Source organism: Typopeltis vanoorti, chromosome 3, assembly GCF_054136105.1.
Source record: "Typopeltis vanoorti isolate ZY-2024b chromosome 3, IOZ_Tvanoo_1.0, whole genome shotgun sequence".
Lineage (NCBI taxonomy): Eukaryota > Metazoa > Arthropoda > Arachnida > Uropygi > Thelyphonidae > Typopeltis > Typopeltis vanoorti.
In genome coordinates, this window is record NC_143551.1 from 26,211,335 (window position 1) to 26,237,562 (window position 26,228).

General features: G+C 32.7%; 1 protein-coding gene across 1 annotated transcript; it reads right to left on the reverse strand.

Annotated features, from left to right (window-relative positions):
- Positions 1–1,142: 1,142 nt before the first annotated feature.
- Positions 1,143–25,951, reverse strand: LOC150108004 (glutamate receptor ionotropic, delta-1-like). Its single transcript, XM_090415622.1, has 7 exons — positions 25,932–25,951; positions 22,159–22,246; positions 21,840–21,998; positions 21,179–21,323; positions 19,225–19,451; positions 3,692–3,954; positions 1,143–1,338 (listed from the first exon to the last, which is right to left on the reverse strand). Exons 1-7 carry the CDS (start codon positions 25,949–25,951, stop codon positions 1,143–1,145), a joined length of 1,098 nt encoding a protein of 365 aa, XP_090271748.1.
- Between the last annotated feature and the right edge of the window lie 277 nt (positions 25,952–26,228).

Sequence of the window (26,228 nt, forward strand, 5' to 3'; positions counted from 1 at the left end):
ATTGCACAACAGCAAGGAAAACAGCTTTATTATAGCTGAAAATACAACGTATAGTTACACGATACTTGATATCAACCAGAATGACTATATTATTTAGTGCAATTAGAGAATCCTGGCATTTACTTATTTATTTTGTTTCCAAACAGAAGTGTTACAGTAGTAAGTAGTACAACATGATTTTCAACAAATTGCGATACATTAAAATGAGATCAACTTAGATTTGGTAGGTGAATTATACAGGGAATAATAATTAAATATGAAAAAAGGGAAACTATACATAACTTATCCTGGCATTTATTACCTTATACAGTGAATAACAACTTTCTCCACAGTTACTACTGCTCAGACTCAAGCAAATCTAAATATAAGTTTTACTACAGTAAAAAATTAAGAATGATACCTAACAACGTACAGTAAAATAACTGTTAAGGAGGATATGTTTATTTATATTTACTTCACCTAGGTGGTGAAATAAGCGAATTTATGTAGTGCAACATTTTCGAAAGCAAATAATGCTATTTGGTGTTTTACTTGATTAATATAATGTTACATTTTGGAATATTCTATACCATAAAGTTGATTCTCAAATAGTATTTTATATTTGTTGTCTACCAAATTGAATCTAGAATGCTATATCGCATATAACAATTTCTAAGAATGTGCTTGCACAGATACCAAAAGAACACGTTATGCAGTCAAGTGAGTTCTCATCTGACAGGCAATTCGCAGGAGTTTGAGCTTTGCAAGAAGATGTTAGTAGAACCTAAAGGATTTACCAGAAAGACAAAGTTAATTAGGGAGTTAATCACCCGACAGGCATTTCGAAATTCACATGCATTTCATTGATGATGTAGTACGATCTGATTAATAATGGCAAAGCCTAGTGAAAACCGTATAGACTCTTCAGCTCAGAGGCCTGAGTAAAATTCAACTGCTGCGTAAATATTACTAGAAGTCGTATCGAGTTATGTGAGACCACTGTCCTTGTTGCAAGATGTGTAAGGTGTTTATGTGTTCCCTCTACTGCCCACGATATTAATGTAGTTTATTTTGCAAGATTTTGGGTGAGATTCATATAAAATACACAACACAGACAATATTCTCTTTCATAACTAACGGACGCTGCAAGTTTCAATAATAGCTCAAATAGTATCGACGAAGGCATTAATTTCTAAGACATTCAAATTCCTTCGTGTAAGGCGAGAAGGAACTTTATAAGGACTTAACGGAGTTAATGTTTCTTGTGGCAGCTGCAGACAATGAGAAACAAACATCGCTGATCTATTTAGGGAATTATGTGGTCGTTTTTCATCTTCCGATAGATTCTGTGATGAATACCTTAATATGAAAGTATATTTCATATTATAAGTATATTTATGGGATATGGTAAAGATTCTAGATCATTGTTAAAATAAATAATTCAGTACTAAAGGATAACTCTTTTCCATGAGATACTGTAGAGATAAAATGTGATATTCTGCACAAAATGTTAGTAAATATCCAATCAGACTATTTATAGGGTTTTCAAATTAGATTTAACTAAATAATAAAATGAAGTACACATTCTTGTCTTGGTAGACTGAGTTATTCGCTGTTCTTTTGAATTTTCTTCTTTAGAGTTATTTTACATTTGAAATAAAGGACTTCCAATAGGAGACCAAGGAATGAAATCAAATATCCTGATATTAACAAAATTAACGCCATACGAAGGTGACCCATGTTCAAAGCAGAGGACATTTCGCCATCCTGTTGTTCAGCTTCTCTTTTTAGATTTCCATTTAACTCCAATTTAAAGTGAATACTGTTCCATTCTTTGATTATTATTCCTGACTGATGAAGTCTCATTATCCTGAAAGAAAATGAAAATAGATTTAAGTAATTTTTCATTCGTTTAATTCAGGGAATTTCGTGATATAATGATTAATTTTTAAATTAAATTTCAAAATAACACACACACACACACACACACACACACACACACACACACACACACACACACACACACACACACACACACACACACACACACACACACACACACACACACACACACACACACACACACACACATCACAATCACATTCTGAAATATGGATTCCCTCATTCCCTATATTGAGCCATAACTGTAACTATACAAGTGTACAGGTTATTTAATCTGCGGGTCGTGACCAATTAGAGTGACGTTTAATTAATTTAGTAGGTCGCGACCAGACATGTTTTTATGTGTAATATGTTTCTCAACAAACAGTGCAATTAGAGACAACTGGGATAAAAACGGCACTAACTATTTAATCGCATGTCCCCTTCTCCCACAGAAAATGCTGTATGCCGGTGCAACATATGGTTTTGTTCGAGTAAACGTGTTAAAACGAAGAAATATATAGTGAACGTGTTTCAGATATTACATAAGGAATTCGGTGGAAGAGAATTAGCATTTCAACTCAACTGTTGGCTTGTCTTTGACATTTAGTAGCACGATCATTTTTTAATTCCGCACCAATCATAAGAACGCGGATGTCTGAAGTTTGAGAAACACTGCTCTAATTGGATTGCTCTCACACACCGCAAGAAAGCAATAAAGATATCGCGTAACTCAGAACAGAGAAAATTTCCAGAAATAAAAGTAATAAAAAATTGAGTATCGGCGTATAAGACTAACCCTGTTTTTCAGACCAATTTTCAAAGAAAAAAAGTGCATCTTATACGCCGGTAAATACGGTAATTACTCTATACTTCAAGGATATCTTTTTCTCCAGTTTTCATGTCACCTTTATCATCTCTAATGCCTTTTTCACTCTTTCACAACACTCTTTCCTCCATTTCTGAGCTTCTTCAACAACCTCCAGAATATCTTGCCACCTTCTTGATATTTATTTTCTATGTTCTTACTAAAGTCTTCCCATGACTTTTGTTTAGCTAGTTTTACACTGTGTTTAGCTTTTTTATATTTGTGTCTGTATTATCTAACAGCAAAAGCTTAATTATTTGCCAGGAACTTTTGATATGCTTTCTTCTTTTCTTTCACAGTCTCTTTAACGTCCTGTGTCCACCATGGAGTTCTGATTTTTCTATCCTTGCAGATAACCTCACCTCATGCCTCTCTGGCTGAATCAATCAGGGTTTTCTTCAAGGCTTGCCGCTGAATCACCAAGCTTTATATATAGTCAATTATTATTCTCATCTCATCTTATTTTCCTTTTACCCTCTATTACCTTGCGGTGTCGAGCGGTTATTAATCATTCAAGGCCAGTTTGCCTCATTTGATGGATGAAAAAATCCAGATAAACTGGGGAGAAAAACCCTACTGTCCACGCCCAAGACCAGTTAACTTGGCTAATGCTGAGAAAGATCCTTAAGCTCCTCACGTCAGCGAGGAGAATCGAACCGAGGACACTCCTGCCAGGCGCAAAGCCACTCAGCTAACCTCGCGGACTCAAATATTGTTATTATTAGCAGTAGTAATAGTAGTAGTAGTATCATTTGACACCTGCAGTGAGTCAAAAACAAAGAGGAAGGCTACACGTCACCCATATCGGTTGCCATACTGTTGTTACGTTTACGTTTTCCTGTTACGTTTTCCTGTCTTTTTTTTGTCATTTGGGTTAACAGAAAATAAAAAGTTAAAAGAAATCTTTAATCTATATTTAAATTACTAACTCTCAGCTGTCAAATATAATTTATATTCACTTACATTATCGAAAATACCTCAGTACAGGGATGTGCTTTGGGGAGCGAATGACCAAGAGAACTAATATAAAATCCGTCTTTAGACAAGAAGAAATTATCACGTCCATTCTCGTAAGCAGCAATTTCTAAATACACTCCCATCCAAATAAAGCAGTAATTCTCTTGCATGGTTTTTATGATGCATTTTTGAGGAGTTGTTTCACAAAGAAGTGAAGGATCACGTTCGACTTGTTTCCGGACACCTTTCAGAGCACCTTTGGTTGAACTCTAAAAAAAAAAAAATCAATAAAAGATAGTACACAATCAGGCATAAACAGACATCTTGATATGAATCATGATTAAAATATTTGGTGGTAAGAAGAGAAAGAATCATGATTTATATTCAATTAAGACAACACATAATAGAGAATTTTGAATTGAGTAGTTACAATAAGAGCTAAGTAACGTATTTATTTAATATTTTTTGGAGCTTTTTAATCTCTGATGTAGTATCTATAATGTACTTCATGGTATATACTGTTTATTGAGGAAAGTTCATGGATGAATGCAATAAATCTAAATTTCTGTTCTAAATTATTATTAGATCTGTCATCAGTAATCATTACACTGAATAGCGCTTTTGAAAGTGTTTGTGGTACTTCTTTTACTTTCACTCTGTGAACGTGATTGAGAATTATATCCAGGACAGATGACAAACCCTCTAATGGGAATAATATATGAGAAAACTACTAAATACCAAATCAATACAAATGAAAGGCGCAAATTCTTATATTCTAGGTGGGATATAGATAAGAAGGTGCTTCCAATTGAATCAATGTTCCAAGTAACTGATGCAGACAGTTTTTATTGAAAACATAGCTTTTTGTTTCGATTAAGTGGATTGCGGATTTTTAAAGATGTGCATATCTTCAATTTGCGATTCCTAATGTTTCATCATCATCATCATGCGTATCAAGGATTTAGGCCTAGCAAGGCCTGTTGCGGACTTAGAAGCCATCGTTGAATCGTTTGAGAGGACGTCCTGGTTTTCGTTTACCTAATGGCTTGTACTTTAAGGCTTGTTTTGGTAATCTCTCTCTTTTTATTCTTTGAACGTGTTCCATCCATTTAGGTTTATATATTTAAAATTTTTCTTTTACTGATTCTTGGCTTAATTCTTTCATAATTTCTTCGTTTCTTTTGTGATCAAATAGGGTACACTTCGCCGTTTTTCTCATAAACTTCATTTCTGCTATCATTAATCTTTGTTTGTCCTTTTGTTTTATTGTCCAGAATTCTCTTCCATACGTTACGACTGGTAGGGCTAATGTATTGTATACTTTAAGTCTGGTTTGTTTTTGAACTAGGTTTGATTTAAATATAGAGTTAATTACACCTGTTATTTTTAAATATATCGCAATTTTTACGTTTATATCTTTTTCATTTTCATATGTGATCATATATCCTAGGTAGTTAAATGAATTCACCTGTTCTAAGATCTTGTTATCTATTACTATTTTAGTTCTTGCTGGATCTTGTCCTTTAAAGGCCATAGTTTTTTATTTTTCTATTTATATTATCATACCATAATATTTGGATATCTCATTGAGATCTAAAATAGCTTTCTGTAAGTTATCTTCAGAATTTGTAATTATAATTTGGTCGTCGGCAAAAAGGGGAGTGTTTAAGTTCACTATAGGAGAAAGTATATTTCCTTGATGTAAATATTTATTCCATTTTATTAATATTTCATTTAAGTAGATATTAAAAAGAGTTGCTGAGATGGGACATCCCGCTCTGACCCCTTGGTTTATCTCTCTTGTATATGATAGCTCGTAATTTAATCTTATTTGTATTTGATTATTTTCATATATACTTTTGATAGCTTTTAGGATATTATTTGGTATGTCTTTCTTTTAATATGTTAAATAATACGTTTCTTTTTACTTTGTCAAATGCTTTTTCAAAGTCAATAAATACAATATATGTTTTTAAATTGTATTCACTTCTTTTCTCTATTATTAATTTTATGCAAAACATTATCGTCCTTTTCTAAATCCATTCTGTACTGAAGTTTTCGGAATATTTCATTAGTTTGCTACTTAAACTTTTGCTATATATTTTTTAACAGCAATTTAGTATACCTATATAGTTTTTAGGGTTATCTCTTTTACCTTTTTTAAAGATAGGAATCAAATTGCTTTTTTCCTTTCTATTGGGGGGGGGAGATACCAATTGTATAAATTTATTTAAAACTAATTAGTCTTTCTTTGAATCTAGTTCCTGCGTATTTATATAGTTCTGAACCTATCTTATCTTCTCCAGGTGATCTTCCGTTTCTTGTTTCTTTCAGGCTGATTTCTAATTCTTCTTTAGTCATTTCTTTTTTCATTTTCGTTAATTGTTTGCCAGTTGCCTTTTTTAAAATATTTGTCTTTCCACAATTCTGTGTAGTAATTTAGAAATTCTTCTAATTACAATTCGGTGTTCAATTTTATGTTTTCTTTGGTATCTTCATTTAAGAGTTTCAAAATCTTATACACATTCGGTCTTATTTTATATAAATCATGTTCTAAATTAGAAATAAATTTGTTCCGTGATTCCAGATGTCTTTTTCTGACTTCTCTTTTAGCTATGGTTCTTATTCTTTTATATTCTATTTCATCTTGTAATCTTTTACTGCTTACCCATTTGTGATAGCATCTTTTTTCTTTTTGATTATTTCTTTGATTGCATCATCCCAGATCTTCAGTTTTTTTCATTATATTGAATTTTTTGGTCTTTCCAAAGCTTCCATTTGCTGCTGCATTTAGTATCGTTTTTATATTAAGCCATTATATTTCTAATCCTTCATTTTGTTTTATTTTATATAGATATTGGTTAATTCTTTGTTCATATAGCCATTGTACATTTGTGTAATTCAATAGTCTAGTTTTATGAACAAATATTTCAAATTTTCTTTCTGTTTTTGTTACTTGTAGCCATTTAAGTGGTGATCTTAATTTTATTTTAACAAAGAAGTGGTCACTGCTTATTTCTTATCCTCTGTGAACTCTAACATCTAGTGAAAATTTTGATGTCTTTTTATTTAATATAAAATAATATAATATTGATTTCCATCCTCTTGCTGCCCAAGTATATTTATGTATGTCTTTATGTTTATAGAAGGAATTCATTATTTTTAGGTTATTATAAACTACAAAGTCAATCAATTTTTTACCACTCCTGTATAGAATATGTTCTCCATTTATTCCAAATACATATGTGTTTGGATATTTCTGGGGAACATATGTCTCTCATACTGTGATATCACAGAGCATGACAGATGTCTTCCCTGCAATGCTCCCCCACCTAACCCCATCACTCTACTCTCTCACCATCCCCTCTCCTCCAGAAGATGCATGCTCAGCCTAGTGGAGATGAGTGAGCTTATCGTTAGCGGATATCTTTTAGTGATGTCACCTCCAATTGATACTGTTAACTTTTTAGGAAAAAACGCGTTTTTTATGAAAACTTTTTTGGAAAAAAACAAAATAAACGCGTTTTTTATTTTTTTCAAAAACAACAGTACTATAAGGAAAAATAAACGAGTCAAGTGTCTTTGCAGTTACGACAATTCGTTCATCCTGTGAAGTTATCGTATTGTGTTGTGGTGATTGGTATCCAGGAAAGTAAAGTAAAGTAAAATAATGGGTGAGCCACAAAAGTCATTGAAATTTTCTTTCTTCAGGAAAATAGCACGAGACAAAACTCTTCACCTAGCTCTAAAAGGATGGAAACCGATTATTATTTTAGAAGACACGTACATTGTGATGTATTTATCCTGGACCACTTGGGAAAAATTATGCAGGAAGTGGTCTGATATTCTCGGCTACTTGCAAAGAAGAGTTGACTATGAAATGGACCTCGGTGAGTGTTATATTCTGAAATGCCAAGATGGGGAACTAATACTTGATGATACAGGAGCTGTTGGAAGTAAGGTATTTTTCTATTAGTTCTGAAGAAGCTGAGAGATTTTCAACAAAAATGTACGACATTGATAATCATTTACTATTTTTGGAAACTGAATTACCATCTGTTCGTATAATGGGAAAAATTATCGCCCAACATTTAAATTCATCAATGGTAAAATTAGACTTTCAAGATTTTATCCAATTCGATAAAGATTCTTTATTTTGGGACATTTACAAACATTTTACAAAAACTGTTTGTGTATATTTGCTGACAAAAGAATACACAGAATGTTTAGTGAGGCATGGTGTCATTTCCAGACTGACACAGTATCAAACGTATGGATGTGTGGTTACCATGGTATCTGATTTAAAAATTCTTTTGCATGACCAGCTATTTTGATGTAATGTAACCAAGAAACAGTGAGTAACAAAAATTTTATTCATTGAACTCTTTGGAAAATGTTTAGAGTCTAAACGAAATATTGTGAAATATTTTAGGTAATTACATGTTTCGAATTTTTCTCAGTGAATATACTTGTAAATAGTATTTCAGCAAAATAAAATGTGCATTTGTAAACTTAAATGAACAGAGATGTGTGTTTTTGTTGTTGTGTTTTTCCACAATGAATTTTTACTCAGTTATTCTGATTAGATCTTGATATTTATATCCACAACTTTATATCTTAATGCAATTCTGTTTAACTATTTAAAAAAATCACAACTGTGAAATTAATGCCAGAACAGGAAAAAAAAAACTGTTGAAAACGAAAATCCATGTATTGATTATTTTAGAAATTGTCAAATGCTACCTATTGACATTAGTTGAGTTATCTGAAAACAAATCGTTCACATAATCGAAAATCCGAGGTGTTAGAATTTGGTTATTTTTACAGAGAGTGAGAGAGAGAGAAAGAGAGAAGCACCTAATTAAACCAACAAAACGTGAGTTTAACACATCTTTAAAGTTTGGCATAGAGAAAATTTTTGTACTCTACAGATAACACATATACAAATTTTACCTTTCCCTACACAAAGTAAGATAAAAACAGACCAACAGTATATCCAACAGCATGTGAAAACATGTCGTTGAGTCATCTGTGCAAAGGTTCATTTTTGAAGGAACGGTCAGGGTAGGAGATGGTAAGTGTAAACAGTACTATAAGAAAATACCAGAGAGTAGAGTGAGTTTGGACTTAAGGTAATCGTTCATCCAGTGCAGCTGCTGTTTTGTGATTTGTGTTTGGTAATGCAAAAATAATGGGTGAGCCACAAATTCTTTGAAAGTTTCTTTGTGAAAAGTTCTAATTGTTTAGAATTTTGTAAAAACGAAAGTTACCATAAAGTATATAATCAGAGCTAATAATCAGTGAAATAATAATAAATAACTATTTATTTGTGGTGCCATATGAAGTAATCAAAGAAGAAGAATGAAGGAAAACGATTATGAAAAATCGACAGTGGGGGAAAAATATGAATTTTCAGTTATCATTGGGATAATTGATGTACAATTTTTGTTGAATAAGAGTTCAAATTTATTTCCTAAAGAAATTTGTATTTCTGATGGATTTAGTGTAAGATATGCAGTGACAAAATCACCTTGTAGTTGGAAAGAATTACCTGAAAGAGTTAAAAAACAGAATTCTTGGTTAATGAAATATAACCATCAGCTGAAGTGGGAAATTGGTTCACTAGCTTTGGACAAACTAAGAGATTGGATGATAGAATCAACATGCAAATATCATATATTACTTGCCAAAGGAAGAGAAAAATCAAAAACATTGACGAAGTTAATAGGGAGGCCTGTTCTTGATTTAAATGAAATTGGATGCCCAAAACGTTATAACATAATGTGTACTTTTAAATGCTTTTGGAAACATAATGAAAGATTCTGTGCTTTTAATAATTCTCTGAAGTATACGTATTGGATTCGAAAATATAAATATGTAACCCTTAATTTTACTACTACAGTAATAAATTCCCAACAAACAAACACCAAATGAAAATTAACTTTCAGATGAGAGTCACATTGTCAAAACCATACGATGGCAATTCCACAACGATGGAAGAACCTTTGATGTATTTTTCAATTTATTTATTTATTTTCTGTATTGTTAGATTCAGTAAATACACATTTTATTGAACGAATTGAACAAATTGAACATCAGTAAATACACATCACATTTTATTGAACGAAATATTATTTACAATTTGTAAATAATATTTCGTTCAATAAAATGTGTAAATTAAATGAACAAATTGGGTGTCGTAGATGTGTTATACAAATTTAAGAAGGAAGATTTTTTTTTTCCCTTGTGAAATTTCATGCCACAAAATAACCAGAGAATTTTTTTTTTTTGATTCATTGAAATAAAAGTCTTATTTGTTCGTTATCTACAAACAAGGTTACTGAAAATTAACAGTGTGGGAAAATAATTCACAAATAAATTCTACTTACAGAAATAGGTTAAGAGCACAAGGAATCGAAGGTAAAATTAATAGTTATATTGGTAATTTCCCAACGGAAACCAAGAGTTCGAAACAAAACACACGATTTCTCACCTACGTACAACAAAAGGCGACCGGATAAGACTTACTGATAAATATACAGTGTTGGAAAATAAATTCACATATACTTTATATATTTATTAATTCTACTCAGTTATTCTGTTAGAATATGACCTGTAAAAGTAAAATACAGAAAATAACGTATCAATTTGAAAAAATAAATAATAATTTCACTTGTCAGAATTCAATACTCTAACAGCAATCGGAATTCGAAACCCAAAATAACACTTACCCTGAACAAAACGGCACATAGATTTTCCCACCATGGTTGGGCAAATTTAAGAAAAGACTTAATGAGAAATATTCAGTGTTGGAAAATAAATTCACATATACTTTATATATTTATTAATTCTACTCAGTTATTCTGTTAGAATATGACTTTTTAAAGTAAAATACAGAAAATAACCAATGAATTTGAAAAAAAATAATAATAATTTCACTTGTCTGAATTATATACTCTTACAGCAATCTAAATTAACATTAAATGTAAGCATTAATTTACTACACCAATGAATGCTGACAGTAACGAAGAATGAATAATTTTCATACAAACATGTGGATACTAATCCCTTTGTCATATGTAAGTATTTGAGAAATATCCAAACTTGAGGAAATGCTACCTTTTGAACAATACCCCAATTTACGGATGTGACTCATGTCATCCCCTTTGAAGAAAAGCACTCACTGGGGGATATTGCAATGACGAAACCTCACCATCTACGGTCCGTAATCTAAAGGACGAAGTAACTAGTTCAGGTTTCAGTATTTACAGAAATTTCATTCTTTGTGGTTTTTGTGTTTGTGTTGTGTTGTGGATATAAAATTGAACTATTTTGGAATATTCGTATTTAGAAGAGTCATCTGGAAAGCTGTAAGTACTTTTTTAACTTAAACATAACTGATTGCATGTTGTTTGGTAAGCGTAATTCTAATACTGAATAGTTTTTTTTTCCATAAGAATAATCATAGGGTATATATTAGAGTATCAAGATGGACACATTAGCGATTTTTTATGTCTAATGTGTATGTGTGTGTGTTTAAGGACAGGTACTTTAAGTATATAATTAATTATTCAGAAAAGCTCGAAACACGAGAGCCATCACTACTTTCTCTAAGAATTCCCACCCTTTAACAAGAAAGAAATACCCAAAATGTATTGGAAAATTAGTACAACCATCTATAGAAGAAAAAAAAAAACTGTATGTTTGTGTGACATAGAATATAGTTAAATTAAATTATCATTCCAAACTCAATAACAACAAACATTCACATCACGAATCCTAATGTTATCTTGATCTTGATCTTGTCAGAAGTGTCCCACCAATCAGGACACGATTACTTAACCACTAAAATCATCCTTCCCATTCAAAACAATAACGTCACTTATTTACAACTAACAACAAACATTTGCGTCACGATTCCTTATCTTATCTTGATCTTGATCTTGTCAGAAGTGTCCCACCAATCACGACACGATTTCTTATCCACTAATATCATCCTTTCCATTCAAAACAATAATGTCACTTATTTACAACTAACAAACAAACCACGTGATGTCCCTGACAGACGAGGGCCCCAGCGAAATTCCAAACATTCCAAACTCTATAATAACAAACATCCACGTCACGATTCCTTATCTTATCTTGATCTTCATCTTGTCACTAGTGTCCCACCAATCACGACACGATTCCATATCTCTAATATATCTCCATTTTCCATTCAAAACAACAATGCCACTTATTTACAAATAACAAATGATGACATTTATTTACAAATAACAAATGACGTCACTTATCTACTTCTGAAAACAACACACACCCATGACACGATTCCTTATCTTATCTTGATCTTCATCTGGTCACTAGTGCACCACCAATCACAACACGAATCCTTATCTCTACCATCACCCATAATCCCATACGCGAACCAAAACACAACAACGGAAGCTAGTGACACATATGCCCACAGGGAAATTCCTAACATCCGACACCCATGAAGCCATGCACACAATGACGTCATCAACCAAACACGTCACGATTCCTTATCTTATCTTGATCTTGATCTTGTCACTAGCGTCACCCATACTACATTGTCAAAACCATACGATGGCAATTCCACAACCATGGAAGAACCTTTGATGTATTTTTCAATTTATCTATTTTCTGTATTGTTAGATTCAGTAAATACAATTTGTAAATAATATTTCGTTCAATAAAATGTGTAAATTAAATGAACAAGTTGGGTATCATAGATGTGTTATACAAATTTAAGAAGGAAGATATTTTTTTTTTCCCTTGTGAAATTTCATGCCACAAAGTAACCAGAGAATTTTTTTTTTGATTCATTGAATTAAAAGTCTTATTTGTTTGTTATTTACAAACAAGGTTACTGAAAATTAACAATGTGTGAAAATAATTCACAAATAAATTCTACTTGCAGAAATAGGTTAAGAGTACAAGGAATCGATGGTAAAATTAATAGTTATATTGGTAATTTCCCAACTATAGTTACTTTATATACTCTAACAGCAATTCCTTATTTTCCCAACGGAAACCAAGAGATCGAAACAAAACATACGATTTCTCACCTATGACCTGTAAAAGTAAAATACAGAAAATAACGAATCAATTTGAAAAAAAAAAAATAATTTCACTTGTCAGAATTCCATACTCTAACAGCAATTCATTATTTTCCCAACGGAAACCAAGAGTTCGAAACAAAACACACGATTTCTCACCTACGTACAACAAAAGATGACCAGATAAGACTTACTGAGAAATATACAGTTTTGGAAAATAAATTCACATATACTTTATATATTTATTAATTCTGCTCAGTTATTCTGTTAGAATATGACCTGTAAAAGTAAAATACAGAAAATAGCAAATCAATTTGAAAAAAAAAAAAATAATTTCCCTTGTCAGAATTCCATACTCTAACAGCAATTGGAATTCGAAACCGGAAATAACACTTACCCTAAACAAAACGGCGCATAGACTTTCCCAACAAGCTTGGGCAACTTTAAGAAAAGACTTAATGAGAAATATTCAGTGTTGGAAAATAAATTCACATATACTTTATATATTTATTAATTCTACTCAGTTATTCTGTTAGAATATGACTTTTAAAAGTAAAATACAGAAAATAACCAATCAATTTGAAAAAAAAAAATAATAATTTCACTTGTCTGAATTCCATACTCTAATAGCAATCTAAATTAACATTAAATGTAAGCTTTAATTTACTACACCAATGAATGCCGACGGTAACGAAGAATGAATAATTTTCATTCAAACATGTGGATACTAATCTCTTAGTCACATGTAAGTATTTGAGAAATATCGAAACTTGAGGAAATGCTTCCTTTTGAACAATACCGCAATTTACGGATGTGACTCATGTCATCCCCTTTGAAGAAAAGCGCTTGCTGGGGGATATTGCAATGACGAAACCTCACCATCTACGGTCCGTAATCTAAAGGATAAAGTAACTAGTTCAGGTTACAGTATTTACAGAAATTTCATTCTTTGTGGTGTTTGTGTTTGTGTTGTGTTGTGGATATAAAATTTAACTATTTTGGAATATTCGTATTTAGAAGAGTCATCTGGAAAGCTGTAAGTACTTTTTTAACTTAAACATAACTGATCGCATCTTGTTTGGTAAGCGTAATTCTAATACTGAATAGTTTTTTTTTTTCCATGAGAATAATCATAGGGTATATATTAGAGTATCAACATGGACACATTAGCGATTTTTTATGTCTAATGTGTATGTGTGTGTGTTTAAGGACAGGTACTTTAAGTATATAATTAATTATTCAGAAAAGCTCGAAACACGAGAGCCATCACTACCTTCTCTAAGAATTCCCATACTTTAACAGGAAAGAAATACCCAAAATGTATTGGAAAATTAGTACAACCATCTATAGAAGAAAAAAAAACTGTATGTTTGTGTGACATAGAATATAGTTAAATTAAATTATCATTCCAAACTCAATAACAACAAACATTCACATCACGAATCCTAATGTTATCTTGATCTTGATCTTGTCAGAAGTGTTCCACCAATCAGGACACGATTACTTAACCACTAAAATCATCCTTCTTATTCAAAACAATAATGTCACTTATTTACAACTAACAACAAACATTCGCGTCACGATTCCTTATCTGATCTTGATCTTGATCTTGTCAGAAGTGTCCCACCAATCACGACACGATTACTTAACCACTAAAATCATCCTTCCCATTCCAAACAACAACGTCACTTATTTACAACTAACAACAAACATTCTCGTCACGATTCCTTATCTTATCTTGATCTTGATCTTGTTTAAAGTGTCCCACCAATCACCACACAATTTCTTATCCACTAATGTCATCCTTTCCATTCAAAACAACAACGTCACTTATTTACAAATTACAAATGACGACATTTGTTTACAAATAACAAATGACGTCACTTATCTACATCTGAAAACAACACACATCCACGTCACGATTCCTTATCTTGATCTTCATCTTTTCACTAGTGCGCCACCACTCACAACACGAATCCTTATCTCTACCTACCATCACCCATAATCCCATACGCGAACCAAAACACAACAACAGAAGCCAGTGATACATATGCCCACAGGGAAATTCCAAACATTCCAAACTCATGACGTTACACACAATGACGTCATCAAACAATCATGTCACAATTCCTTATCTTATCTTGATCTTGATCTGGTCAGAACCGCCACCCATACTAATATTGCCCCTTATGGCCCTGTTGGTCCACGAGTCCTTATTCAGTATATTCAGGCCACCTCACCCCACCCCACCCCACGACACACACACACAGATAGCGGGCTCCGTTATACGCCACCAAGGGAACGCGCTCTCCCTAGAGAGCGCGTTCCCTTGGTGACGGATAACGGATCCCACCCCCCCAGAGAGAATCCTAGTGTTTATTCAGTAAAATAGGAGAGGTTATTTATTTGTTTATTTTTATTTTTAAAGAGCGATATAGTAAATTTAACAATTTACCTAATATTCATTATTATATTTGATTTGTTAGCAACAGTGAAGAACAAATGCTACATTCTCTAATTATGTCTTTTAATTCACTTTTCAACGCTAAACTATGAAATTTAACTATACTTTTAATTGAATTCTTTATATTATTTTATTCTCTCTTAAGCGATATTTAACATATGATATTTTGCATTCCTTTAAGAATGGTTTCAGAGGTAAAGCTAAATGATGCTAAAGATTCTAAATGTGAAAGTAATGAAGAGGACTTTCCATGAATAGGCAAATTCACTGAAAGCTGCTCGCTACCGTATGAATTATGATGAAACAAAGAACCATAAGAGCAACTGCAGAGGACGTTGCTGTTAGTGAAAGAGTAGAGTTGCGAAATAAGCACAATGACGACACATCAACGCCTGATAATTGCATTTAATTTGCATGTTTAGTATGTATATTAATGATATCGAGAGAGATCTGAAAGGTAATGTCGTTTTCAGATGATGTAAATTTGGAGAGAATTATGAATGTAGGGCGCTGGGATATTGTGACTTTAAAGAAAACTTACGCCTTTCGTTTGTACTGAATGTGGATTTAGTAGTTTTCTCATATATTATTCCATTGGCGGGTTTGCCATCTGTCCTGGATACACATCACTCTCAATCACGTTCACAGAAGTACCACAAACACATCCAAAACCGTTATTCAGTGTTATTATCACCGATGACAGATCTAATAATAATTTAAAGCGGAAATCTAGATTTATTTCATTCATCTGGAACTTGACTAAATAAACAGTTTATATTATGAAACGCATTACAGATACCACATCACAGATTAAAGAGCTCCTGAAAAGATTAAATAAATACGTTACTTAATTCTTACTGTAACTATTCGACTGAACATTCTCTATTTTGTTGTCTTAATTTATTATAAATGATGATTCTATAACTACCAGTGTAATGTTATGAAGTGTAAGGTTTTAAGATTTGGGAAGCAGAAATGGTATGTAGAGGGTCCAAGTGGTGGAAACAAATTTGGAGGAAGAAGATAATAAGAGATCTCTGTTAGCTCTTGTGGACAGGGACCTAAACATTCAGGGTGTGATAAGTAAACTAGAGGAAACTCACATGTGGAAGTAGGAATGTATTGATTCCATTACATAGTCCAGGCTACATATGGATTACTGTAAGCAAATTTGGTTATATGGTTTAGAAAAGAATGGAGGGATATTGTAAAGGATTCAGAGAGGGTTGACTAAGGTGTTTTCTCGTATCTGGAATGTTGAGTAGGAAGATGAGACTGAGAAATGCAATTTAGAGACGGTTAGCATTCAATGAAACATAAATTGATAATATCCCCCTTAGGGTTGTTGCCAAATTAAAGTGGATGAAGAAGTTTTACATAGAAAGGGGGGAAGGTAGGGGGAATTATCTGAGGAAGCTATAGGGAGAGTGCGATCTAGGGGTGAGAAACTGGTTTTCTGCATGGGGAATCAAAAGAAAAGATACAGTGAGATTATTATTATTATTATTATTATTATTATTATTATTATTATTATTATTTGACATCTCCAGGGAGTCCAAAGACTGATCGAGGGAGGGCCCCTCTGCTCTGCTCTACAGCGTTGTCTCTACCACTCAATCCATAAATTAAGCAACGCCATCTATCGACGACAATCACAAACATCCTACCCTATTTTATGGCCTAAATTATTTAATCACTTGTATATTTCTGAATATAATGAATATATATGCTTTGGTAGATATTTATGTGCTTTTTTCTTCCGAAACTCGGATTTTTCATCCTTCAACGAGGCAAACCGTTCCTTCGAACTCACAGATCTATAGATAAAATACTATACGCTCTTAGAGAGATGCGTCAGAGGAATGGCAATTTTCTGCAATAAATTTCCTTAAGCCACTACAGAATGCATGATAAATGGATGGATGTATTAATCCTTAAGAAAAAACCTGGTGCATTTTAAACGGTTAAACGGAAAGACTTTTTTGATTTTTTAATCGTGAGATCAAAATTCTGATTCCTTACGGAAGAGAGCATTTTGCCGTCCTTTATATATATATACCTTGTCGTCCGAAAAATACGGTATATATATATATATATATATATATATATATATATATATATATACCGTATTTTTCGGACGACAAGATTCCCCGGACTATAAGACGCACCCCGAATTTATGAGACAATTTAAAAAAATAAATATATTATTATATAAATATATATTCATTTATTATTACCATAACTACGCAGCATTTTTTAAAAGACTTAATAATCGACTCGTCCGTTCAAAACCGCATACGCTTGCTCACTAACTATTACTGACGCCGATAAAGTTTCAGTACGTAAATCGAGGATTCCCACATATGCCACGAGGCATGACATGTTTGAATTTCATCGAAAACATGGGAATCGATGAATAGCACAGTATCACCTACCTTCGGAATTCGATTCCTCTAGGTAAAAAAGTGCTTCTTATCGTCCCCCAAACATACAGTATGTATGTAATATGTGTGCGGGGGCGCACGTGCGCGCGCACGCACGCACGCACGCACACACATACACACACATACACACAGTATTGGAAGGTGAATTATTTTACTTATAGTTCTACAAGAAGCCTCTTAAACTTCTTTTATTTCCACTCTCAAGCAATTTCCAACAGACATAGTAATTCGTATTTTTGTCAGATTATGCACTTTAGAATAATGAGACAAAACATATAAGCATACGCTTCAATTGCGTAATAACAAAATTGCTGTACATATTAATTCGGATTTCAAACATAAAATATTTCATAAAATACTACTGCCAGACGAAGCCGACGTTATTTCTGCTAGAAATTTCAAACTTGTCAAAAGAAAACTCTCTCTCTTTCCCTCTCTCTCTCTCTCTCTCTCTCTCTCTCTCTCTCTCTCTCTCTCTCTCTCTCTCCCTTCCTTTCTTTAAAAGCATCGCATCCATGGGAGAAAAGGCAACCTCGAGAAATCTAAAACGTGATAATAACATAGTGGTATTGAAAAGACAAAGGAAACGATTCCTGACGCTTAATACAAGTGAATCAATGACTAAATACAAGAATTTTTATTGGATAGGTGAACATCGTAAAAAAAATAAATAAAATAATAATAATAATAAAAATAAAAGTTTGTCAGAGAATGTTATAAACTTGCCAACGGAAATTTTGTTCAAATAAAAAAATGAACCTCACACACCAAATACATTGGCTATTTAATGGCCGTAAAGCAAGGGCACCTCTACTCCACATCGTTAATGCCCTAAATTACTCTACTATAAGCATTTGCCATTTGAATTTAAGAAGCATATCGGCAAGACATCGCCTTACATTAAAAAAGTTAAATAGAAATAATAAAAATCTGAATATAAATCAGTATACAGAACCTTCGATTGTAGCATCGCGATCGTTTAGCGAGCTTTGATGTGTCGTTTCGTTTCGTTAATATTTCTGTGGACGATAAACTCGAGCTGCTTTCCAAAATACCCCCTCCCATATTTGCATACGCATTAGCACTGACGTAAAGATACAATCGAATCCGTAGATAAATAAATGTACAATCGATAGAATCCTACTTGATGGATTGGTATCAAAATGAATCACTAGAACTATAGCAAATCTGAATATGGAAGTAAATACTGAAAAGAAACTTGAACTAATTTAACTGCATTCGAACATTTCAGAATTGTACTTGGTCATAACTTTGGTATTCAAAGACATGACGAGTGAACATTTTAACTGTTTTTGTCATACATTAATTACTGCACAAAGTTTTTATTTGAAATTTGTTAAACAAAAGTGGTACTCTATATTAAACTAAAAACAATGTTTCCCTTAAAAAGAATCGCTTCCTCCAACTAGTTTTATATTTTTAAGGGTCAATACTTTATCTTTTACTCCATTAAGGGTGTCACACACATCCAGTATAGTATATTGAGTGTGTATGTGTGTGTGTGATGCGCGTGTGCGCATGAAAGTGACTTACCGTTATTGTAGACATTATAGATGTTGCTTTAATTGTTCCGCACCTTATTTCGTTGTTTTCCAGTGCTCGTGATAGATCTGTGGTTGTTTCTATAAGTTTTTCCTTTTCCAAGATTGTCAAATAAGACAGCAGACAACTGCTATAAGATGCAGCTATTACAAAAGCAAAAATTAACCAGAAGGACGCAAAAATGTGGAATGCTCTTGAAGGATAGAAAGAGCTGAAACCTGAAAAAAATAAAGAAAAAGAAATAAATTATTAATTCAAAAAATATTTCGCTTTGCTAGGACTAACACCTAATATTTTCTCTAGATTATTACATGCTCTATTCTTACCTACAACGAAGTTTATGCGAAGTGATCTATCTTATATAAAATACGATACCAGTTTTAAAGCCTTTTTTTCTGATTATAAAATCTCAGTGAGAATGTTCATGAGGTGATGAACTCACTATGGTTCATTAAAATCGTTTCACTAATTTTGCTGCTAGCAGTATACATGATTTGGTCTTGCCAGATGCTATTTTTAGGAGAATGTTTTTGATGTGAGAAGCAGGTATTATTGAACTTTGAAACACTTTTATTTAAAATTTTGCTTAATGATATCATTAAAAATGGTTGTAAAGAACTTTATCCAATAAATATTGCTATAGTTTAGGCAACGGATTTAACGGAGATCGTCTAACTCTGGAACCCGTTGAAAATGTTTTTGAAAAATGGCTTCTAGTCGGAGAGTAGACTTTAACTTAGGTCTATCTTCGGGTGGTTTAATGTAGATAGGCGTGCAAACCCCCTTCCACTGAGTTACACAGGACTTTTCTGGATGTTTTTATAATCTCCTTATAACGTTTTTAACTTTGGTATAGAGAAAAATGGAAGATTGAAATAACGTTTATCGTTATTTCATATTATAAATATCTGAGATATGAACGATTCTTCTCTACAACCCGTAAAATATTTTTGGAGAATGTAGATTGACAAATAAAACTCTTATAGTGCAAGGTGACACTCGGGTTTAAGTTCGAGTGAGGCAATTGCATTCAATGGAGTCAATTCTTGATTGATATTTGAAATTTCCAAAGAAAGAAAATTTCTAGGATTTTATTTATAAGATTTACTGATGACAAAAATCAATACTTATAGTCTTATCGGGGTTAAGTGTTATTTTAGTAGACGCGAAAAATTAATGTGAGGTTGGTGATTTCAACGACTTCGGTATTGCTGGTGGCATGATCAGTGAAACCGGTTTGAGAGACTGTGAACATTAAAATATCAGAAGAACATGCCTCAGCTGTTAAGAAAATTGTATCTTAGGAAAATCAACCTTTGGAGAAAGAAAATCGAAAATTTAGAACTGTTAACCTCATTATATGAGTGAGAGAGACAAAGAATGAAATTCATAGCATTAGAAAAGAAAGAGGAAAGAGATTACAGATGAACGCATTCTCAGATGTATTGAAACATGAAATGATATAAAACGTAACATGAAAATTTTACTAGGAGAATGTGAAATTATTACCATTCATGTCAGAACTTATTGATCCAAAGCATCCATTGAAATTCCTTATTGAATTCAATATTGCCTGTTTAAACATAAAACATCACTCCATGGAAGAAGTCGTTTTAACCGGTCATTTAAACTAGTTCGAAAGGTTGTAAGTCTATCAACTACAAGAAAGCAAGATATCCAATATAAAGTATATTTAATGAAACAAAGTCTACAAAGCAAAATTGAAAATATTTAAATTTGTGTTATAAAGGTTCCATTAACTATTTATATCTTATTCCTTATATTTAGTAAATCATTTTAGGTGTCTTACCCTTTTTTCATAAATCCTTTAATGAAAATCATATTATATAAAATATGTAGGACACGAGTCTTTAAAGTACCTGTAAATGATAGAGCGTATATTTTGGTTATTGACGTATGGACTTTGTTTAGAAATATTACTTACCTTTAGTAGTAAGTGTTCCAAACAGTACCCAAAAAACGTCAGTGAAGTTAACTTTTCCACAATTAGTAATATGAGATGAACTACTTAGAAAGAAATACGTTGACAAACTGCCTACTAAAAGTGATGCAATTAGGAAAATCCATACCTGAAAAAAACGACCAAGGAGACAAATTAAGTCATTTAAATAGATGAACATATATGACCATACTGATAAAATTGGTAATCTGATAACATTACTATAGAGAAGAGCAAAAATTAAACTGAGGTTGAACATCGAATCTTTCTAAGTTTAATAGACTTACAGTTGTGTTGTAAAAGGTATAGCAATATCCCCCAAATGCTCACATTTCATGTTAATGTTCAGAACCTTTATATAACCATTTAGTAGGTGTATTAAGTTCCCATTAATCGATAGACGTGAAGATATTTAAACGATGTCAAATTACATGTAATTATAAGTTACTTCAATAGATATAATGAATAATCAGCATTTTCATAACATTTGAAAACCATATTTAAATATAAGTATTAAAGCTTGTACAATATTTGTGTGTGTGGGCGAGAGAGAGAGAGAAAGAAAAATTCTATCAGATAAGAATCATATCATATTTATGATATAATTTTAAATCATATCAGAAATCGGTATCCTAAAACTACCTACCGTAAACGAAAACGGTTGAATAATTGCATATGACGATAATATTTCTCTTGGACTTCTCGTCATAAAGGAAAGAGACGTAATGTATAAAGGAAAAAGCATGTCGGCTGCATAAGTTCTGTCGTAGGTAAATTCATAGCTAATACCATTTATATCTGCTTCCTGAAAAATAAAATAAAATAAATAAAATGTCATATTTCCTAATCTTCCATTTTTCATTTAATATAAAACAAGAGCTTAAATAAAGAATGACAGAATACTAATGATTATCGTATATATTATTTATATATAATTTTGGTATTTAATTTAAATGAATACATACCTGAGAGAAGAACATTCTGCTAAAACCAACGAAACTCTCATTTTTGATTCCTCCCCAGTTTTTATCCGGAGGATTCAACAGTTTATATCTATAAATAAACAAAAATGCTTATTTAGTTTTCTTGTGGAAATAAGTGAACAGGTGAGAAAACAGCTTTTATAGCAATTTTCTTAATATTCCTGTTCAGGATAAAACATCGTAATGACTGTGGCTCCGGTAGTTAATGTTATTTTCTATGCCAGTGTTTCTCAAAGTGTGGCAGGCTTAGAGAAAAAGTCGTTAGAAATAATGAAGGGAAAGAAAATGACTGTATTAAATGGAAGTAGAAACACGATGATGAATTACGATCCGATTTTTGTAATGAAAGTAATGAACTAGAACAATCTGTATGTTTCTTGAAGTAAAAAAAAAGTTAACAGTTGTAACAGTCCTCTCTAAGTAGAGCTCATCTTGTGTTAAAAATAAAAAAAATATATAAAACCATAATTTACCAAATTAACTTATTTTGAAGAAAAATAAATGAAGTAACCATGATATAATTGTTACTTCTTTTTGAGCACGTTTTATTTCGAATGCATGCTTTTACCTTTCCTTGAAAAGATAGCATTACTATTATTATTATTATTATTACTATTATTATTATTATTATTATTATTATTATTATTATTATTATTATTATTATTAATCCTCAGATAAGCTTACATTTAAGCTTCGAGGATGAAAGGAAAAAAAAATTAGTTCTCATCCAAGATGTATCATATGTAACGAAATGCATGTAATGTACGTATCACAAGAAAACAAATGTATATATTATATGTAAACCAATGTACGTAATGTAAATATCACATGTAAACAAATGTAAGTAATGTATCATATGTAAACAAATGAATGTAATGTATATAATAATTGTAACAAATGTATGTAATGTATATAATAACTGTAACAAATGTATGCAATGTAAAAAAAAAAAAAATTATTATAAGGACACATAATATTCAGATTGTATAATCACACCTTTTCAAACTTGAAATAAAAAAAAAATAGTAAACCGCAACATGTAATATTATACAACTTATGTAATCTGAACAATATAATTTTAAATTATTATAATGATTGTTATATAAAAAAAAACTGTTATCATCATTACTATTTAAATCTCATTATATGTAACACAAAGTGCTGAACCTTGTAAAATAATATACTGAATAGATGATCATTGTAAATATGTAAATATTTGAAAGAACAATGAAAAAAAATTAAAAAAATCTTAAACATAAAAAAAAAAATTATTATTATTATTACTCTTACTAAGTAATTACAGTCCCATCGCCAAGTTCTCTGTAATCAACGAAATCATGGAGCCATCGTGCATCAGAAGATCTCTACGTACGTTGAAAATTTTCAAATAATACCCAAAACACAATGTGGCTTTAAAAAAAAATAAACGAACAGCAACACTCCTAGAAGATTTCACAGATCTAATAAACGCTGCTTTGGATAAAAACAGAATAATATTAGTGGTATTCATTGACCTAACAAAAGCATTTGACACACTAACACACAAAACCTTGTTAATGAAACTAACACATATCGGAAATGGAGGTCGCCTACTCCAGTTGTTTAAAGCATACATGAAAAACAGAAAGCACACCCCACCACATGTATAGGATCAGCATACAGCAAAGAAGTACATGTAACCTGTGGAGTACCGCAAGGAGTTGTCCTATCTCCCATTCTATTTAACATATACATACACGACATAAGCCACCTTCCCCTAAATAGTAAAATCTTCCAGTATGCAGATACCACGGCCATAGTATCCATTCACAACAATGCAAATATCGCTTACAAAAATATGTAACATGACACCAATCAAATCACTAACTGGTTAACCGAAAACGGCATATATATGAACCCTGGAAAAACAAAGCTAATTGTATTCAAAAAACCCCAAACCCTGCCCATAGAAACTAAATATCTCACTATCCAACATTCATCCTCCTATACACAAAGTGCAGAACCTAAAATCTCAACCATAACACAGGTGAAAACAACACGCTATCTCGGACTTCACTTCGATTCTGATCAAGTTGGAGTAGCCATTAAAACTACATACATGACAAGCTTAGGATAATAGCAAGCAAACTATACAGATTAAAAGACATTGCCCAAACCCACATAAAAATACTAATCTATAAAGCATTATGTGAAAACATTTTAAGATATGCAATCAAATCATATGTGATTGCATATCTTATTCTCCGCAGACTACAGACTTAACAGGCTACAATGGTTGCAAGATAAAATGATAAAACTGATATTCTGGGAACAACCCACTCTTATGCAGGAAGCACGGACAAAACACAAAATATTTAAGATGAAACTCTTATGCCACTACACAGTCATGCTAAAACATTACTACAGACCAACCTATAGTGTAACCAGAACAACATATCAAATAACAAGCCACAGATCAAATAACAAATCATAACGTATAAGTACAACAATCATCACGGCAAAGCCACCCGAAACTTCTACATACGTGAGATGATAAACAAACTGCCATTCTACAACAGAAACTTAGGAACATACAGAGAGCTAAAACAGGCGCTATACAGAGAATGAAAATTAGAGCAATTCCTGTTCCCCCACATGAGCGCACGCACGAGCGCGCGCCCACACACACACTATGACAACCCCATCACTACAAGAACACCAAGATACAAACACACGATGTCGTATGGTAACTTGTTCTGATAAAATACTTATAAGCTCTGTATTACTAAAATCTTGATATTTCTAGCCTGGCTCCCACTGATGAGACCTCAATAAAGGTCGAAACCGGTCTGGGTAGTGGCCCCTTGCCTTTAATACAAAGCATCATACATCTCCTCCAGGAGATGTGCTTTGCATTATGGGTAAATATTAAGATTAGCTTTCAGAGCTTATTCTAGTTTTACCATGAGTTACCTTGATTTTGCACTACCTGCAGGGTCAGCTAAACTTGCATTACGTGCAGGCGAACTTGACTTATTTGACTGTTTGCCTACTTGGGAAATGGAGTAAAACCAGGTTTAAAATAGCTTGGTATCTTTAACATTTATTACACCCAAGGAAAAATACTTTCTTCATTTATATATCCACCTGAGATTTTTATTTAATAAGTTTAAAACACCTTATGGTAACTTGTTCTGGTAAAATACTTATAAGCTCTGTATTACTAAAATCTTGATATTAATCGCCTAGCTCCCACTGACAAGACGTTGTTTTTCGGAAAGTCGCACGTGTCCAGGATATCCTTTGCTTGTTTTATTAGTGTTTCTTTTGTTGTTGTTTTGTATTAATATTGTTATACTAACTTGTTGCTTTTTTATACTAACTGTACTAACTTGCTGGTAGTGCGGTCTCCACACTACGGGATTATTTCGAGTCGCAAGACTCTTAATTTTTTTTTTCCTTTTTGTTTCAGACGCAGAGATCAATATGAGCAGAGCAATCTCCGTCCCCCCCCCAGCACTCGGACATTAGGAGTGGAGATTCCAGTTTTGGAGGATCCTAGAATACTCACAATTGTACTTAAGGAGCTTGTAGGAGTCAATAACATATTCTCCTTCACCACCTATGGAGGAGGACGATTCTTGTTCATCGTGAAAAATGCGTCCACGAGAGATAAACTTCTAGAGCGTTCCCCCGTCCAAGGGAAGCACGTGACCCCAACCATGGTGGGATCACAGGTTCGTCAGATCAGAATCGACCGCTTCCCTATGGAATACCTAGAGTCCGGAGACGACATGCTCACCCAGACATTCAGCAATTGGGGGAAAGTGAGCAACATCAAGAAGAGCGTCTCCAAGGAAGACCCCGCTTGATACTCGGGAGAAGTTACCTTCACGATGGACATGCGGCAGCCCGTCCCAAATTTAGTCAACATCGGCACGTCGCGCGTGATGGTAAACTCTCCCGGGGTACAGAGGCAGTGTCTGCGATGTGGCTCGGTGGAACATCTGGGGAGTGACTGCCCCCGAGCCAAGTTTTTCAACTGCGTTGGCGTCGGGCACATCTCACATCAG

Coding starts and splice junctions, on each gene's coding strand:
- LOC150108004 (XM_090415622.1), bottom strand. CDS start 25,951: ATGTCGTCTCCGGACTCTAG. Junction 22,247..25,931: donor ATGTCGTCTCCGGACTCTAG/GTATTCCATAGG, acceptor GTTTATTTATAG/ATATAAACTGTTGAATCCTC. Junction 21,324..21,839: donor TTCAACCGTTTTCGTTTACG/GTAGGTAGTTTT, acceptor CGTTTTTTTCAG/GTATGGATTTTCCTAATTGC.